Source organism: Rhineura floridana, chromosome 14, assembly GCF_030035675.1.
Source record: "Rhineura floridana isolate rRhiFlo1 chromosome 14, rRhiFlo1.hap2, whole genome shotgun sequence".
In the NCBI taxonomy this organism is placed as follows: domain Eukaryota; kingdom Metazoa; phylum Chordata; class Lepidosauria; order Squamata; family Rhineuridae; genus Rhineura; species Rhineura floridana.
The window spans coordinates 324,919-344,410 of NC_084493.1; the positions used below are offsets into that span (position 1 = coordinate 324,919).

Genomic DNA, 19,492 nt, shown 5'->3' on the forward strand with positions numbered 1-19,492 from the left:
AAAGGTGAACCATTGACCAGGGTGGGGCACACACAGCAAAGAGCACCCCACCACCTGCTTTGGGGGACAACTGCTCCCACGCCCAAGAAAAATCAGGACTCTCCCGGAGCAGCATCCCATGGGACAGGGAGCAGCCACCGCTTTCCATCTGACCGTTGTTGGAAGGGGAGGAGGGTAGGACTGGGGGCCAGAGTCTGGCCCAACCAAAGTTAGGATCACAGCCCTTGGAGTCCACAGGGAGGCTCTCCCACAGTGAATCTGTCCCACTCACTCATCTGCTGGCATTGCCACCCTATCGCAAAAGGCACCCCCCCCCAGGAAGCTCTGGTCTGTGGGCCGTAGGCGGCCTTGCAGCCAGTCCAGTCACCTGACCAAGCTGCCTTCTGCTGCCACCGAGGCCAGTCCTGGCTGTCCCTCCCTCCGGGCACTCTCTGGGATTTCTCCTGCTGACAAAGACTCCCACCCCTGGACAACGCAACTGGCTCAGGCTGCCTTCCCTTGCATTCCTCCGTGTTCAGCCTGTCATGCTCCCTCTCATTAAGGCGCCACTTACACCACGGGGGCTTCTCCAAGCGGGGGCGCAGCAGCAGAGAAGAGAAGGAAATCATTTGCTGGGGCAGGAAGGCATCACCGGGCGCCTGGTTCTCCATCAGGGAGTCAAACAGTGCTGAGGGGGAGAGACAGACGAGTAGCACATCAGCTCTCTCTCCAGGGCCCACTGCTGGGCACCTTCCTTGCTGCCTCCCTCCCTCCCCCGATCCGGAGTCAAGATGCCACTTATGCAAGCTGACCTATGGCGGGCTGTTTGCTCCTGGCCCTCTGGGAGTTCCTTGCTGACCTGGCTGGTGGTTCCATCAAAGCCAGGCCTGATCACTGTGGAGAACCAGCAGAGGACTGAGGAAGCGGCCACAATGGCGCAGGGGTGCCCTCGACCACACATCACAGTCCTGCTGGCCCTCTGGGGCAGCAAACCAACAGGAGCAATTGCCAGAATGTCAGCAGAGAAAGTCTCAGGGCAAGTCTGACAAACGACTTGGCTGAAGGTCTACTCAGTGAAGTGGTGGGAAACGGGGACTTTTCCAGCACTATCATATCCACACAGCACCACCCAATGTAGCCACTGAGGATGGGCACAAGGCCTCCTTTACATTGGCCCCCAGTATGACCATAACTGGCCCTCAACAGCCCATCATGACTTATCTTGCAGACGTATGGTTTTACCAGCAACTGGCATCTGTTCCAACCTAGAAGCCACATTAAGTCCAGGTACCCACTTCAGGATGACTTTAGAAATCTCATCTTGTCATGCCTGCTTTTTATAAATTCTAGTTCTGAAACCAGCAGATACATCCCATATGCTTGGACAAGTGCAGCCCACCACCTGGACACTTGGCTTTTTCCCTTTCTGGCTGAGAGTATGCTGCCATCAGGCAGGACGCAGCCCACAACTTTGAAAGAGAAGGGGCAGCCCGGCCACTGCAAAGGCGCTGAAGGAAACTCCCAGGATCCAGGCAACTATCCTAGTTACTGACCAGTCACAAATCTTCACTGGAACACAGGAGGCTGCCTGACACCAAGGCAGAGCATTGGTCCATCTAGTTCAGTACTGTCCAGACAGGCAGCAGCTCTGCAGGGTCTCAGGTTCCCAGCTGTACCTGGAGGTGCTGGAGAGTGAACCTGGGACCTTCTGCATGCAAGACAGATGCTCTATACAACTGAGCTATTGGCCTTCTCTCTTGAGCAGGGTGAGGGCAGAGTTGTCACTCCTGGATGACACTGATTCCAGCCATGGACCTGCCGTGGTTGTCCACATGGATCAAGTGCAGCAGGGAGTTCAGCCTGGCCAATTGTTGGTTCTCCTGAACCTCTTAGCAGGCTGGCTATCATCAACCATGATGTTCTTCTGGTTGGAAGGAGACATTTTGTGAGCAGATAACTGCCTCAAAATGCAAAGCAAAGGTGGTGGTGGATCTTTGCTAGCATTTTGTGCATTTCCTGGTGGGAGAAACTGTGGATTGTTTCTTCAAAGGGCAACGCCTGCAACACCCTTGGCAGTGACTTAGATGGTGTCCAGAAGTGGAAGGGAGACTGAAGGGAGCAGCCTTCTCCCCCTCCGTTCAATCCTTGCCAACTCATGCTCCCCTGTGACATATGTCTCACTAAACAGTTTGTCTTCTTGAGCCTCAAGAGTTTTTCACAGCTGATTAATGACTGTACAGTGAGCCCCACTGAACACAATGAGATCTGCTTCCATTAAGAGGACACGTCCTGTATAGGCCTGGGCTGTAAGACTGCAGGGCCGATTTTGCCCTGCCTACCACCAGCACGCGGCCCCAACGGATTGTCCAGGAAAGGGCAGCCCAGGTACACACTAGCAGCGGCAGCAACTGCTACTTCCATTGCCTCGCCGCAGGGGGGTTGGGAAGGAAAGGCCAGAGTTCAAGCCCCAACAGGGAGAAGGAAGTAGGTGGCAGTACCTGCTCTCACCTTTTGCACAGTTGGCCCATCCCTGCTCCCCCCTCAAAACAAACAGACAAACGCAGCAGCAGCAGCAGATCACCCAGGGCCCTGACTCACCTTCTTCCCCTTCCTGCCCCACCCCAAGCTCAGAGGCCAGGTTGAAACAGCTGACATGCAGGGTGGGGGCAGGTTCAAGCCCCAGGTATAAACCCACAATAGGGAAGGAACCTCCTCCTCCCTCCCCACACCCCATCTCACCGCCTGGCAGACCCTGCAGCTGCACCCACAGAACTGGTGTGCCCTGAGAGGCCCACTTCCACTGTCCAGGGAACCTGAGTGAGCGGGTGGGGGGAGGGAGAGGCCACTGCTGCCCCTGAGCCCATTAAGCCTCCTGCCCAGCACCCTCCTGCCCCCCAGTCCTATCCCAAGGCCAGCTGATGCGAGATCCTGCCACTGGATCACACGTACCACTGTGCAGCAAGAAAGAAAGAAACTCACGTGGCCAAGACGAAGCCTTTATTGGTCAGCATCTAGAACAGGGGAGACCCTGAAAGGGGGGGAGGGAAGCTCTCATGCCCCAGCACAGCTCCTGTGCCACAGGCAGCAGCTTAGCAGACAGGTGGGCCTCAGGTGCAGCGGCCCTTGTGGCACCAGCCCCGTGCCAGGAACACTTCCCCGTCGCCTGCTTGTCTCTCAGAGCTGACCAGGTGCAGGAGCCTGCCTGGACAAGGAGGCTGGCAGCCTCAGGGAGGAGCGCCCTGATCACAGTGGGGGGAAGGGGCTCCCTCCTGACCCACAAGGAATAGGGTGTGGGGTGCATCCTGCAGGAGGGCAAAGGGCGAGGCTGAGAGTTGCAAGCCAGTCACAGCAGGTGGTGTGGGAGGCAAGAGGGAATAATGCCCCCCGACACACGCACCCCCAAGTGCTCCACCAGTCCTCACACCTCAGCCGCTGCTGCCTCCTCCTCTGGCCACGAGTCTCCTCGCCCTTCCCCCCAGGGCTCACATGGGCACCCCGGGTGGGCAGGGTGGCTTGTCCTGCCCCAGGCATCCAGCTGTGATCCTGCAAGGCAACAGTCCTCATGAGTTTTTGGCCCGCACTCGGAAGGAGTGGTGGAGTGGAAGGGCTAGCTTTTCCCAATATGGAGCTTACCTGTGTGAGGGGAGGTCTTTCCTTCTGCTCTGTGAGAGTCATTGTTCCCAGCGGCTGCAGGAAACAAGAGTCACACCAACACGCTTCAGACAAGATACAGAACAGCAAAGGAGGTGCCAGAAGGCGTCTCGGCTGCTTTCCCCCTTCCCTGCTTACCTGCGTGGAGAGCCCAGTCTTGCCGCCTCAGCAGCCGTGCCTGAAGTACCTGTTAGGGTCCTAAGCAGAGGATGGTTAGCGAGAAGCTCAAGTTCCTCCGTGTGTGTGTGTGTGCGTGTGCCGAAGGCCGGCCGCTCTGTGCAAAGCCCTCCCCTTTCCCCATCGTCCCCCTCCAGCACGGGGATTTCATTTCTCATGCCCCCCCTGCCACTTCTGGACACCATCTAAGCCACTGCCAAGGTGCAGCAGGCGTTGCAGTCCACACTTTCTCCCATCAGAGTACTGTGCCTGCCACCTGCACCTTCAACCGGGGTGGGGATGGGGCGGGGGTCCTGCGGTTTGGTCTCTCTCTCTCTCGTGCCAGCAGCACAAGTTGTGCTTTGCCGGTGTATCTGGAGGGTTGCACCAGCAGGCTTACTCTGGTTTTTCCCCCGTAGCCAATGGCTCTTGAAGCTGGTTCAAAGAGACAAATGAGCTGCCCTGTCAGGGAAAAGTGCCTGAGGAACAGGGCCTCTTCCATGGTGGCCCCCTGCCTCCGGGGATCCCTCCCAGACATGGGGGTTCTATATTTCAGAGTGTATTGAAGTTTATGGTTTCCATGCAACTGGTGTAATCTGCTTTGAACAAAAGTGGAATGGCCAGATATAAACATTTTGAAGGAAATAAACTTGCTGCCCCATCCCTGTCCAAGAAGCAGGAGACAGTTCAAACAACGGCAACCCAAGGTCTGCCTGTGCTGGTACCTGTGGTGGCCTCAGGGTGGGAGTTGCTGCAGCTCCTGGAGATGGCTGTCAGGAAATCATTGACCTGGCGCAGGGAGAGGGAGTTGTGCAGAGTTTCCAAAGGGTAGATACTTGGCACCATGGAGCAGCCTTCAAAACCTGCAGGCAGAGAGAGATCCCACACCCTCCTCTAGCATCAAAGGCCTCTGAAGAGGAGAGATTTCAGTGGCTGTCCCCTGAGCTCCAGAGAGGACCCCCCCAAATTAGCATCAACTACCCATCTTTAAGAGCCCCTTGATCTACAGACATGGAGCCTCCAGTGACTCCCAACGCACACACAAAAGAGCATCCAGACCCATTACAGTATCTCAGAAGTAGCATCATTTGGCTGAAAGAACCTAGCCTCTCCTAGCACGCTGCCTGGACCACATTGACCACAAGCTGCTCATTCCTGTCACTGCTCTGAGCACAGGGGCAGAATGGGGAAAATTGCTCCTCAGCCTCTGGAGTACTAAACATAACCCCTAAGAGATCTAACTCATCTAGGGGGCACACTTTGAGGTGCTACTATAAATTTCAAAACCAGTGTGCCCAGAGACTCTAGCAGAGCACAAAAACAGACCACGTCACCAGCAACAGTAGCTCCAGCCTCCAAACCTGTGAGCCACCACCTTCTGCACTCTCTGTGTTGTTCTGGGTCAACTGGGGTACTTCTAACCCTGGATCTATTCCAGACTACAGGAGAGGAGCCCTAGCCACACTCAGCTTCCTGCCTCCCAGTTCCCACAGAAGATCTTAAATGTCCCTTCTGCAACACTTTCCTCAATCATCTTAGGAAGCATTTCTGAAAATGTAAGAGCAGACCACTGATTGGATCATACCTCCCTGCCTAGGCATGCACAGCCCTAGGTAAGGGCCAGTCCCCAACTCACACTCACACCCTAGATAAAATCTGGTTCCACACAGCCCATGGAACATGCCTTTGCCTAGCAAGAACCTACTATGAACTGGGTTTGGTGGAAAGCGCGGGCAAAAAGGAATGAGCAGAGCAGAGGGATGGGCCTGGACAGGGAGGAGAGACCTCTGAGCTCCTAGGAGAGATCTGGGGGGGTCCCCTTGTCCGTCAGTCACACAGTGGGTGGAGGTTCTAGAGTAAAGACAGTCTTGGCTTAGTACTGCACAGCACATTTGGGGGCACTGAAAACAAAGAGCTTCTCAGGATATCTCCACCTGCAAGCCATTCAGATTCCCAACCCAGGGTGCTGCTGCTGCTGTGTGGTTGGGCCTTTATCCCCAGATGAGAACATGCTGCAGAATCCTCAGCAACACTCAGATGGAAGGAAGGGCTCCATCAGGGAAGGGAGCCTGGACCCCGGAGCCTACATCAGGCAAAGCTGGGAAATACCTACTAACCCATTGTGGTGTTACAAAACATTTCCCTCACGCTAAGCCCTCTTAATGAGGGTTGAGCCATTTTTCTGAAGTTACAGTATTTGCATTTTTGATGTGAGAAACGTTTAGGAAGCCACTGTGCAAAAAAAAAAATACACAAACCTGAAATTGTTTCTCTATTGGATACTGAGCTCAACCCAGGGGGCACTATCCAGAAGTCCCAAAAGGCTGCTGGGCTTTAAGCTACAGAGTCATGAGCAAGCCCTGAGCTGGCCAACACTAGTTGGAGACACAGAGCCCTGTGCCATGGAGAAGTCCCCGTGCCATGAAAATGGCCTGCATGGGAGGGGCTTGGCCACCCTGCTCATTCCCAAAGAAAAGAATGGCAGCAGGATTGAATTTCCAGCCGAAAGAACACAGCCTGATCCATCCCTGGGGCCACCAGAAGTGAGCCCCCAGCAGTGAGAGGTGAGCCCTGGGCCTGTTTGCCCCAGGACATGTCAACTTATCCTTCAGCCTGGGACAAGCAAGCCTAGCCACTGTTCAGGGGCTTCAACTATCTTTGGGAGGGGGAGGGCTTCTCTCCCTAGGGAACAGGAAAATTCCTTTCCCACTGATGCCGACATGTGAGCAGAATCCTGAAGACAAGTCTGGCATCATAGGGGCATTTGCCAACCTCACCCCCCCCGTAGATTCTGGGATAGGCCACAGGAACAGCCAGCTTTGACCTGCTGGAAAGAAAGCTAAGCCCAGTTTTTACAGCCACACAGGGAGAGGCTGGTGTGTACACAAAAGAGAGAGAGCGCGTGCAGTGCCTCTTTCCAACATCTTCAGCAACAAGGGCACTCTCTCCCTCTTTCTTTCTCTGTTGCCCCTTCCATGTGTGTGTGTGTGGGGGGGGAACTGCCTCGCCCGTGCAACACAACTCTCCCCCCACGCACACACACACTCTGCAAGGCTTACTGTGCAAGGTGCAGAATGACCTGGACTGGCTGTGCCTTTGCCCTGCTTGCACTCGGGTCCTGCTTGTGGGCTTTCCCCAGGCACCTGGTTGGCCACTGTGAGAACAGGATGCTGGACTAGATGGGCCACTGGCCTGATCCAGCAGGCTCTTATGTTCTTAGAAAGCCAATGGCCAACAGGGGCTCCTAGAAGACAAACCCAACCCCCCTGCAAAACAGCTGCAGCAGCTCAGAGCAAGACCCTCAGCAGCCAAACTGCTTCCACCCAGGGGCAACTGATAGCCTCCATGGCTCCTAGGCGGGAATCAGCTGGGGCAGCTTACACTTCTTTTAACTGCTTTAACATAAGAAGAGCCTGCTGGATCAGGCCAGTGGCCCATCTAGTCCAGCATCCTGTTCTCACAGTGGCCAGCCAGGTGCCTGGGGGAAGCCCGCAAGCAGGACCCAAGTGCAAGAACACTCTCCCCTCCTGAGGCTTCCAGCAACTGGTTTTCAGAAGCATGCTGCCTCTGACTAGGGTGGCAGAGCACAGCCATCATGGCTAGTAGCCATTGATAGCCCTGTCCTCCATGAATTGGTCTAATCTTCTTTTAAAGCCATCCAAGCTGGTGGCCATTACTGCGTCTTGTGGGAGCAAATTCCATAGTTTAACTATGCGCTGAGTAAAGAAGTACTTCGTCTGTCCTGAATCTTCCAACATTCAGCTTCTTTGAATGTCCACGAGTTCTAGTATTATTATGAGAGAGGGAGAAGAACTTTTCTCTATCCACTTTCTCAATGCCATGCATAATTTTATACACTTCTATCATGTCTCCTCTGACCCGCCTTTTCTCTAAACTAAAAAGCCCCAAATGCCGCAACCTTTCCTCGTAACGGAGTCGCTCCATCCCCTTGATCATTCTGGTTGCCCTCTTCTGAACCTTTTCCAACTCTATCATATCCTTTTTGAGATGAGGCGACCAGAACTGTACACAGTATTCCAAATGCGGCCGCACCATAGATTTATACAACGGCATTATGATATCGGCTGTTTTATTTTCAATACCTTTCCTAATTATCGCTAGCATGGAATTTGCCTTTTTCACAGCTGCCGCACACTGGGTCGACATTTTCATCGTGCTGTCCACTACAACCCCGAGGTCTCTCTCCTGGTCGGTCACCGCCAGTTCAGACCCCATGAGAGTATATGTGAAATTAAGATGTTTTGCTCCAATATGCATAATTTTACACTTGTTAATATTGAATTGCATTTGCCATTTTTCCACCCATTCACTCAGTTTGGAGAGGTCTTTTTGGAGCTCTTCGCAATCCCTTTTTGTTTTAACAACCCTGAACAATTTAGTATCGTCAGCAAACTTGGCCACTTCACTGCTCACTCCTAACTCTAGGTCATTAATGAACAAGTTGAAAAGTACAGGTCCCAATACTGATCCTTGAGGGACTCCACTTTCTACAGCCCTCCATTGGGAGAACTGTCCATTTATTCCTACTCTGCTTTCTGCTTCTTAACCAATTCCTTATTCACAAGAGGACCTCTCCTCTTATTCCATGACTGCTAAGCTTCCTCAGAAGCCTTTGGTGAGGTACCTTGTCAAACGCTTTTTGAAAGTCTAAGTACACTATGTCCACTGGATCACCTCTATCTATATGCTTGTTGACACTCTCAAAGAATTCTGATAGGTTACTGAGACAGGACTTTCCCTTGCAGAAGCCATGCTGGCTCTGCTTCAGCAAGGCTTGTTCTTCTATGTGCTTAGTTAATCTAGCTTTAATAATACTTTCTACCAGTTTTCCAGCTTTTCGTATTGTGAACTTGTTGTAAGTTGACCTGGGACCTCATGGTGAGCAAGAAATCTAAATACTAATACTAATACTAGGAATAATGACGAGGCTTCACAGCTGCTCCACCAGGCAAACTGCAGCTGGGCAGAAAGCAGGAAAAGGCAGCAGCTGAGCCACAGTTGCCTCCCCGGGGAGGGAGAGGGAGGGAGGGAGGCTGCTCCTGTCTGGAAGCCCTGGGCGTGCAACAAGGCCACAGATCTGCCATGCCATGCTGTGCCGTGGAGGCTCTCTGGCTCCTCCTGGGCAGAGACTCCCCGGTTCTGGAAGAGGCAGAGGTGGCAGAACACCGGTGGAAGCAGAGGGGCAGAGCAGCATCCAGAAGGATGTGCCAGCAGCTTGTGGCAACATGAGAGGAAAAGCAGCGCAGCAGCCAGGCCACGCGGTAGCTTTCCAGCTCACCTGAGAGTGACTGAGGGGAGTGCAGCTGAGCAAAAGTCAAGGCAAGGGAGGTGCAGGGGGGTGGAAGAGAAGCCGCTGGGCCCTGGGAGAACACGTGGGCCCTGCCACAGCACCCCTGCCACGGAGGACGGAAAGGCTTCCTGGAGAGATGGTGCACTGAGCCCAGAAGCCCCACATCTCCTGCCCCCCTCCCTGCAGGGGGATCCCCCCACCCAGCTTCCTTTCAAAGCCAGCAGCAGCAGCTACTGCCTGGCCACCAGAGGTTGTTGTATACGTTCAGCAGAACCAAGTGAGAAACATCCACCTGGATGATGGTACCAATTCAGTTCCTCCAGGTAAAAAACAAGCAAAAACCTAGAACTAGCAGGTCAGGGAAGGAATCAGCCCGGTCTCCCTGCAGTCCTACCTTTCTACATGCAGGGAGGGGTTTCAGGGGGGAGGGGATGGAGGGGACTTAAACATGCAGGCTGAAGCTGCTCTTTTGCCCTTTGCCTCCTCAAGCCCACAAGGGACTCTGGGTCCTGCATGCTCCTCATTGTGCCCCAACCCTCCTTCTCAAATTCCACATATGCCTCAGAGGGGCAAAGACCTCTGTCTAGCGAAATGCCCCCCACCCTGCCCCGCAGCCACAGCTGAGGAACCTACAAAGCTGCTTTATACTGAGTCAGTGCCATCGAGCTCAGCATCGCCCACACGGACCGGCAGCAGCCCTCTGCGGTTTCAGGCAGGCAGTCTTTCCCTGCCCTAGCTGGAGGTGCCACTGGGGACTGAACATGGGCTCCTCCCCAAGGAGGCCACAGGCAAATGCGCATGGCCAGCTGACAACCCTCCACCCCAGCAGAGCCTCTCCTGCCCTAAAGGAAATCGACACAGCCCTTTCAGAAGCCACGCCTGGAAATAAAAATGCCCCACCTTCTAAAACAGAAGCAGCAGCAGTTTAAGTCAAGATGTGGCTGCTGAGCCACTCGCTGCCACTGTGCTGAGAGCCCATTACCCTATAAATGCAAAAGTTTGACTCCCCTGCTCTAGATATTGACCGACAACGAGATCTGCCAGCCCCAAAGCTGTTCCAAAAAGATAGCCACAGTCAGTCAAAGAGCATCGCTGAACCTTTGGGGCAAACAGCAACTTGTCCGTATGGAGAAGAGCGGAGAGCTATGGATCTGAATCTTCAAGCAAGCGATTCTTGGAGGTTCACGGGGAGATGGGATGTGGTTCACTCTGGAGGCTGAGGCCAGGCCGTGGGAAATCTTGCCAGGTGCCGTGTGCAACAACTTTATCAAGGTGCTCCGAAAGAGCAGTCAATGCCCATCAGAACACCATGTCAAGCAGAAGCTGGACCGCCCAGATACCCAGAAGGCACTTCCAGTACTCTGAGGGGGCGGAATCCACCTGCCGCCTTCCCTTCCTTCAGGAATAAATGTGCTTCTCGTACCAGGAGAGACCAGCAAGACTTTTGCACCTTAGGCCCCGGAGGGAAGAGCCCGCTGGTGGTGTGGGAAGGTGCCTGACCCTGGGAAGCAGGCAGGGAGGCAGGGACATCCCTCAATAGACCACATTCTTAAACACTTTTTAAAACCTTGTTTTATCTCTTACAAATTATTTTTAAAAACGCCAATCTTTAAAGATGCAGACAAGATTCACAGAAGAATTGCAGAGCTGCAACCTGGTATTATGGCCAGCCCTCTGTTATCTTCAGTGTGTCTTTTTGGCAGTTGTCAAAGAATGGGGGGCAGGGGGGAGAATTCAAAATAGAAACATGATGACAAAGACAAAGGAAACGTGCATTATTCAGGCTTAGAAATAGTTTACAGCGCTCAACTTTAGCACACAGAAACAGAACAAATCCACTATTTATTTCTAGAGAAAAAAACTCTGGCATCTCTATACTGCAATTAGTATGTTTAACCCTGAAAGAAATTATTCTACCCCTTCCCCAATTTCCCACAAAATTGGCCCTTGTTAAAAAGCGGGGGGTGGAGTGTTTCCCCCCATCTCCACCCCACCCTCCTCAAAACAAGTGGGCCTTGAACCTCCACCCCCAACACTTCCTAGGCAGCCTGGGGCCGTCTTGGAGTCAGGGGAACCCAGACTTCCTGATGGGGGCAGAAGGCCTCAAACTCCCAGAGGGAGATGTGGAGGGCAGGCAGGCGGCGTGGAGAAAGAGGAACTGAAAAGGCTCCCAGAGCCGTCCTGGGCCACAGCCAGGGAAGGAGGGCCAGTGGCCCTCGGCCCAGGCCCAGCCTCAGAGGGAGAGGTGCAGCTGCCTTCCCTTCCCCTCCCTCAATGGCACCGCTGCTGGGGGAGCCCCTCTGCCCCATCCCTGTGAGAAAACAGAAGCTGAAGAGCCAACAGGGTGGTTAGCTGCAGGGGGGCAACACCGCACAAGACAGCTGCCCCCTCATGCCCGGAGGAGGCAGAAGGAGGAAAAGCAGGAAGCGCGGGGGGGGGAGTCAAATTAAGAAGCAAACGTACCGTTAGTTGGATGCTTTGCAAATGACACAGAAAACCGCTTTACAGCCGGCATAGACAAGAGCTCTGAGAAAACAAGAACAGATCATCATCCCTTCAGTGGGGCAGCCCCCAGCCCCCGTGCCCCTGGCAGGATGCACGAACTCCAGCTGCTGCTCTTGGGAAGCCCACACGACAAGGGTCCTTGCCCCATGGCAAGCTTGCCTCCGTCCCTAAAGGCGGCCAAGAGGAGCAGTGGGCACAAGGGACTGACTGACATACAGAACAGCAGTGGCACGGAGGTGGGGGAGTGGAGAGACCAAGTCCAGGCACATCGCTTCCTGAAGCCAGGCTTTCTGCATGCGGGTCCCAAGCAGGGGAGAGGAGGGGAGGTCTTGCTTCTTCGCATTCCCTACCCAGACAGAAGAGCCAAGGACTTCCTTACGCCAAGGACCAACATCAGCCACGCCGCTGTGCTGGTCAACATCACTGGCTGATTCTGGAGCCCCTGAAGGTCTGCATGTGTTGAGCTGTCCCCTCCCTCCAGCACCCACCACACAGCCCTGCAGGGAAAACTCCCCCTGTGCACTGCCCCCAGAGGCCCACTTCAGGCTCAGAGGGAAGCCAACAGCCACCCCAGCAGACACCAGACAGGCCACCTCCTTTCTGTTCCTCACAGCCTGCCCACGCTGGCTAGTGCCTCCTTGGCATCTGCAAATGCAGAAAGACCCCGGGAGGGAGGGAGGGGCCACAAGGGGTTCCAGAACATTCTTGAGAAACGCCACCAATCTGTGAGATATAAGCCACGAGCCCAGACTGCATTTCCACTTCGGCAACAGAGGGTGGTCAAAACAATAGGAGCCAGAAGGAAGTACCCACCACAGGGTGCAAAAACAAGCCCGCTCTCAAAGAGGTGAAGGTGTTATCCATTTTCTAAACCCTGCAGGGTCTTTATAACAAACTTGCATGTGCCTTTAATGGCAGCTGGCAGAGGAATATAGCCATTAACTCTGAAACCCCGAGAGCCAATCATCACGGCAGGCTCTTTGGCAGACTTGCACAGCGGCAGCACAATCGCACCCCCCCCCGCTCAACACTTCACTTCAAAAGCAGTCAAGGCTCCTGCTGCCCCCCTCCCTCCCCCCCAAACTGCCATCCAGCACCTGTAGCCTCTCCCCACCAGCTGACCACGCACGATGGAGAAGGAACATTTGCAGGGAGGAGGCTGTTCCTTGCCCAGTTCAAATCCGCCCCCTCCAGATGCTCTTGGGTGCCATGACCAAGAGTCCTCTGCTCCTTTGTGAGGGATGTGAGGGTGGTGCTGAGCCCAGGTGGTTTCTGACCAGAGGCCCTAATAATGAGGTGCTTCCTCCCAGCCCCCAGCAACAGCTCCCAGGAGACGATGAGCGCACATCGTGCAGCCCCAAAGCTGCCCCGGTGCCCTGCTGCTGGTCCCCTTAGTGCTCAGCCCCACGCAGCAGCGCCACCGCTGAAGAAGACACACCTACCATCCTTGTACAGGAAGTTGGAGGCAAACTTTTTCCCGTGGCTGCGGGCGTAATCCTGGAGGTTTGGGGCACTGGAGGAGCCTCCGAGGACTGTGGTGCTGAAGAGTCCCACACACTGTGACCCTGGAAAGACGCAGCGGGCAATGAGCATCACCCCCCCACAGACACACACCTCCTGGGTTTGCAGGGCAAGAGGCCGTATGCAGGAACAAGCACAGCAGTGCTGCAAGCAGAGTCCCAGAAGAGGCACCCCTCCCACCCCCAAACTGAGGTGGGGTCTGCAGCTTCCACATCTGCTTTGAAATACCAAACACAGAGCAGAGGGGAGGGAGGAGAAACAGCCCCCTGCGGCCCAGAGTTTACAGCCAGCCAAAAGGGAGCGCTCCTTTCCCAGCCGCCCACGCTCCCATCCCACCTCCAGCGGCCAGAGCAGGGCGGCTGCCATCCCCAGCCCAGGAGCTGAGAGCCTAACCAAGACGCCCCACAAAGCCCCATGGGAAGAGGAAGGACCTGACCCCCACCAGCCAGGCCCACAGCCAAGCCAGACGCAGGAGCAAGAGTCTCCCAAGGAGTCTCAGCTGCCGGGCAGTCAAGCAACCGGCACCTTAGAGACAACGCATCCTCCTGCAAAGAGAGCCTTGTGCCATCACAGCTCAGAGAGGCACCCGAGGACGGAAAGGGGTCATCGCCACCAGGGAGAAAGAGTTTGCGGCCTCTCAGAACGCTTGATCTCAGCCAGATTAAAAAAAGAGAGGAGCTCTCTGGGCCACGCAATTAGACGTTATTACCAGCCTGCCGAGGACAAACAACACGGGCCAAGAGGGCTTTTGATCAGCCGCACAAGCTGGACAGATGGCTTATCTAGCCCAGGACTGCCTGCACTGACTGGCAGGGCCTCCCCAGGGTTACCTCCCAGCCCTGCCTGGAGACACTGCTGCTGCTGCTGCTGCTGGGGACTGAGGCTGGGACCTTCTGCCAGCAAGGCGGCTACTCGCTCCCCCTGAGCTGCAGCCTTCCCCAAAGAGGTGGCCTCTCTCCCGCCCAGGGGTGCTGTGGACCAGCACTGCACCCCAGACATCCTCTCCCTCTCCTTATGAGCATCTCAGGACCGGAGGCTGACGGGCCTTTGGCAAGAATCCCCAGGATGGCAGATCTTCTGCCTTACACCCAAAGCTGAGAAAGCTCCCGCTCGATACAGATCACTTCAGCAGGTATGTGAGCTCCCTTCCCTCCCAGGCTCCAGACCTGCAGCACCCAACAGCTCATTCCAAGAGCATGACACGGCAAGATCGGGGTATGGGGGAGGGGCTTCCACCTGCCCAGAGAAGCACCACCCTGTGACCACCACGCCGTGACCAGCGCTCCTGAAGGGAGGCCAGCAAGGGCAGAGCACAGAGTGCCTCCTCCGGGGGGGGGGGGTGGCTTTTTGGCTTGGTCAAGGAAGTTTCAGACAGGTCAGAAAAGATAGCTGTAAGCAGCAGCCTGACATTTGCTGTGACTCAGACAGAGACAGGTCTCACTACTCTTGGGCTGGGAGATCCCCCACTGGAAAGCACAAGCTCAGGAGGAAACTCCCCCAGGTAGCCACCTTCTGTCTGTTACGTACACACACAGAGAGATTTTTCTTTCCCCAGTTGCATCCCCTATCCCCACTCAAGACCAACTGTGCAGAAAATGTAGCAAGAGCTTGTTAAAAAAGGGAAAGTGGGGGGGGGATAATCTTTCCTGCCTGGAAAAGCCTGAGAGCATGAGATCTGCCCCCCAGCCACTGCAGCTAAGCAGGTCTGGGGAGGGTCTGACCAGTGCCCGAATTGGAAACTGCTAGGTAAAAACCAACAGCACAAAACACCAAAGAAGCGTGTCTCTTATGCAGGGGGGGGAAAGTTCCCCCAATGCTGAGGGAATACCAACTGTCCCTCTCCAGCCCCCGCCCCCCCCCGCCATGCCACCTTGCCCTGACCCCAGGCCAGTTGTCTTCGGCTCTCAAGAAAACTTCCTTTCCCCTGTCTGAGTGACTGCAACACACAAAGCATTGGGTGGAAAGCGGTGCCTCTCTGCGAACGGCAAGGGTGGGGTGGGGTGGGGTGGGGGGCTGGGCTCCCACCTCATGCAAGGATGGGCAGCCCGCCGTCCCCTCAGGGCTCTTCCAAGGAGACATGATGCTTGAATTTTCTTTCATGAAGATTTAATATTCCTTCATCATATTTAATATACCTTCTTTAATTTTTTGGAAATGGGGTCACTCCCATCTGCCAGGTTTGTTGGCTTTTTAAAGGTTTTTTTAAAGGCCTTTTACCTTGTTTATCTATGCTTTATGGTTTTCAAAATTTGTATGGTTTTAAAATTGTATATTTGTTTTTAATGTTCGATGTTCTTAATTTCTGTAAACCGCCCAGAGAGCTTTGGCTATGGGGCGGTATATAAATGTAATAAATAAATAAAACAAATAAATACAAAGGTGAGGCCTGAAGGAGGGAAACGGGCTGCCTTAGGTGACGAGAGCAGGGTTGTCCAGGGCTGCACTTCTGGCTGCTCTTTGCCCGAGAAGCGGCATCTTAAGAAGGATGGCTAATAAAAATTAATGTTTACGTAGCTTTGCCACTGCCAGGTTCTGCCTGAGAGGGGGTAGAGAACCAGCTGTGCCCCTGATTGTGTGTGTGTGCGTGTGTGTGTCACAGTGTACGTGGGAGGGGGATTAACCCTTCCCTCCCCAGCTGCAACACCCCTTTTTCAAGCTTTTGAAAAGCTTTTCAGCCTAATTGCATGGGGGGAGGGGCAAAGAGGGAAGCTGAGGACCAGATAACAAGGCACCAGGGGCCACAAGTTCCCCACCCCGGCTGAAGATCCATCAGAGGCAACCTGGCTGCTTGAGAGGAGACTAGCCTGACATATCTCTGCTCAAATGGTTTGGGGATGGCTGTGGGGTCCCAGAGCAGCGTCACGCTAGGAAAGGCCAAAGGCCAGCCAGGACTGTGAAAGCCAGTCAGGAGGGCACGTGGAGAACATGGAGCTCAGGCAGGCAGTCCCAAAGCCAGTGAACAACAGCAAGGGGCAACAAGGTGGGCAACCCACAGGCTGCATGTGGGGCCTTGGCTGAAGGCCATGGTGGGAAGCCCAGCCCTGCTGCTGCCGCCACCCCCACATTCAAAAGAGGAACTGGGAGCTGCCGGCAGCTCATCCCCATTTCAGCTGCTGGCCTGTGAACCTCCCTCCCCATCAACAGGGTGCAGACAGCGCAAGCCGAGTATCAGCCTCTGACCCCACCCCACCCTCCAGCTTCAGGGAGAGGCCACAGACCCAACTCGCCCCCCACCAATCAGAAGGCCAGGCAGCGGGACGGGCTCATACCTAGGCCACTCTGCTTCACTTCCGAGGAATGCCTTGAGTAGGAGAAGAGGCGATACCCACCAGCCTTGCTGGAGGACTCCGACAGCACCTGCAAAAACACACCTTCAAGTGGCCTGGAGGTCCCTGGCAAGAGCAGCTAGGGACAAAACGAGGGGGAGGTGTCCCCAGCCACAGCCTAGCATTGGAAGAGGCTCTTGGAGGAAGGACATCCCTGAAGGAAAGCCCTCGACCTCGAGTGCCGAGACGACAGCTGGGGATCCCCCCTTAGAATCAGAGCCACCGGACACCCCCACCCCAGCCTCTCCTCCACTTTGCCCCCCCCCCCAGCTACCTCCATGGAGCCGGTCTTGCGGTTCCGGATCAGAGGAGATCGTCGCTGGACACAGACGGGCTCCGAGGGCGGAGAGGAGAGGTGCTGCGCGTGGTCCGTCTCTGAGGCGGCCTGGGGCTTCGCCAGCTCCTCCGGCGTCTTGACTTCCTTCTGCAGAAGGAAGGAGGGGGAGAGGGAGATGCCTTGAGGCCTTGGGCCACGCCAGAAGTGGAGCAAAGGGGCTTCGGGGGCGGAGGAGCAGCCTGGGCAGTGAGGAGGAGGAGGTCAGAGTCTGCAAGGCCTGGGGTACCTCGGGTCAGGGCTGACCGCGGCCCTCCAGGCCTCTCTCTGGCCCTGGGGACTTTCCCAGGCCGCACCCCCTCCTCAGCCCTCCTTCCCACCCTCCTGGAGTGTTTTTGCCTGGCTGGGACGTGGCCTCGGACTCTAACAAAGACCGCTTCCTTGCCTGGGGTGGGTGGGGAGGCATGCAGAAACTGGTCTGCTGCCCAAAGGTGACACTTGCCTCTTCCATGAGAGTGAGATGATATTGCGTGCAGCGAAACCCCTTTCCCAGGGCAGGCCGGGGGAGGGGGAGCACCCAGCCGGCACAGGGTGTCCAGCCCCCCCTCCCCCCACTGCTCATGGGACTGGATTTCTCTCTCCTCACCTGCTGGATCAGGGCAGTTCAGGCTCAGGACAGGGAGGCCACAGCCTGCTGCCACAGAAGGGGGGAGGCGGAGGGGGAGGCCAGCCAAGTCACCAGAGTAGAGGGCAGAGGAAGGACAGCGGCTGCGGTGGCACCTTCGTGCCCGGCAAGGGTCTCACCTCGGCTGACGCAGGCCGAAAGCCACAGCCGGCCGGGGCACTGCCATCCTCCTCACAGCCCTTCACCCCTGGGCTGAAATGCAACTCCACGTGGAACCTTTCCTCAGAAGACGGGTCCTGCCAAGACAGAGAGGCTCTGCTTGAGAAAAGGGCAAGGCGGCTGTGGTGCTCCGCCCCCTTGGGCCCTCGCCCTCACTCACCTTGTTGTTGTCTTCATACAGCATGATGACAATCTGTGTCATGTAGTTCAGCTCCGAAATGGCGCTGAGGTAGTCCATGGCCCTCTTCCATTGCGGGTCTTTTGATTCCTGGCACACAAGAGGAACATGGGGAGGGGTGAGCACAGAAGTAAAGAGATGATAACGGCCTGGAAGGGGCAGGCTCCGCTCCAAGATCTTTAAGAACCCACTGCTTACACCCCCTCCCACTGGCTCAGCCCAGGAGGATGGACATCTGTTGCCAACAGCACTAGCCAAAAAGTTCATCCCGCTGTGGACCCTTCCAGGCCAACCAGCTCCACTTGATCCCAAGATCAAGGTCAGTGAACGGCAGAAGCAAGTGGCCCAACTCTGCCTCTCCCTCCCGCAGCCGCCACCCCTGGGTGCCTGAAGACCATCTTGCCCAGAGGGGAGGGGAGACCTCCCCGTACAGCTTGCCTGGGCTGTTCTCTTCTAAAGTCTTAAGTTATGCTTATTGGATTAATATTTCTAGGCAAACTGTTTTGTGCGGCTCACCTGAAAAGCTGTACATAAATAATCTGAAATGTACAAGTAAGTAAGAAATGGGGGCAACCAGTGAGGTGAGCTGCTGAATGGGACTTCCGAGCCTAGCATGGAAAGGAAGGGGAGAGGAGGGGAGGAAGGGGCTCCAGGGAGCAGCAGCACCTCCAGCCCCTGCCTCCCTCCAGCATTCGGAGGGCAGCTCAACACTGCCCCCTCGGCTTTAGGGAGGCCTCGGCAAATAGGCATGGCAAGAGTTAGCCGTGTTTTCCAAGTGGTGGGAGCTGAAGAACTCCAGATAAGCCCCTGCACATGCCCAGGACTAGGGCACCTGCCCCATGGCCGGTGCCCATAGGAGTCTGCCTTCTATCGAGTCAAGCCCTTGGTCCATCTGGCCTAGTACTGTCAACACTGACTGGCAGCAGCTCTCCAGGGTCTCAGGCAGGAGTTTCTCCCAGCCCCACCTGGAGATGCTGCCGTTGGGGATTGAACCCAGGCCCTTCCCCTCACAAACAGTCATAGTCCCTCACAGCTGGCTCACGTACATCCAGGAGGCCCCCGTAGCGGAAGACGCTGAGCAGGGAGTGGACGTGGCTCTCACTGGTGAAGTACAAGCGTGTTCGGACGTGGCGCCCGGGAGAGAGGACTCCTCTCGAATATCTGGAACCAGATCCGTCAAAGCAGCGTCAGTCACCCAGCCAGGCCAAACATTCACCAGCGGCAGAAGATGGAGAAGCGCCGCAGCCTCTCCGTGGCTAAAGATCTCGGTGGCCTAATGTGGTATTACTGTTCCACATTTAATACGCACCAACAGTTCTGAGAGTTCCAGCACCAGGAAGGCTGTGAGATCGATGCATATTCAAAAGGAGAGGAAGACAGCTGTCCCAAGCCAAAAAATATTTTGGTCAAGGGACAGGAACCCCTCATAGCCACCGATGAGCCAGAAACTGGAAGTCACCGTCCCTGCCTAAAGAGAGGCAGAAAACAGCGGGACCAGCCAGGCAGGACGGCCGGCAGACAGCTGCCAAGGGCAAGGCTTAGGGCCTATTCTGGGGGGAGGAGGGTGGCAAAAAAGACCAGACTCATCAAGGTGCTGAAACAACTGTTGCTCCAGGGCTCCACTGGGGGGGGGGGGGACACAGAAAGACCAGGAACAGGTCTCAAGGCACTTCTGAATTCAAAATGGATTATCTCCTGGACCCAGAGGTTCAAGGAGGTCAAGCCCCAGACTGGGGCAAAGTGGCAG

General features: G+C 55.5%; 1 protein-coding gene across 12 annotated transcripts in view; it reads right to left on the bottom strand.

Moving 5' to 3' along the window:
• PPIP5K1 (diphosphoinositol pentakisphosphate kinase 1) overlaps positions 1-19,492 on the bottom strand; it is a 42,223-nt gene that overhangs the window by 1,182 nt on the left and 21,549 nt on the right. For 5 of the 12 annotated variants that reach the window (XM_061594740.1, XM_061594737.1, XM_061594739.1 and 2 more), the window contains 9 exons: positions 18,792-18,906; positions 17,728-17,835; positions 17,528-17,644; positions 16,724-16,873; positions 16,393-16,480; positions 13,045-13,167; positions 11,561-11,623; positions 4,512-4,649; positions 554-667 (listed from right to left, as the gene is read on the bottom strand). In XM_061594740.1, the coding sequence (XP_061450724.1) occupies positions 554-667; positions 4,512-4,649; positions 11,561-11,623; positions 13,045-13,167; positions 16,393-16,480; positions 16,724-16,873; positions 17,528-17,644; positions 17,728-17,835; positions 18,792-18,906 (1,016 nt within the window). Of the gene's footprint in view, positions 1-553; positions 668-2,958; positions 3,523-3,612; positions 3,667-3,768; positions 3,829-4,511; positions 4,650-11,560; positions 11,624-13,040; positions 13,168-16,392; positions 16,481-16,723; positions 16,874-17,527; positions 17,645-17,727; positions 17,836-18,791; positions 18,907-19,492 lie in introns of those variants that run through there. The other 7 variants (XR_009758911.1, XR_009758910.1, XR_009758909.1 and 4 more) reach the window with 7 other exon arrangements.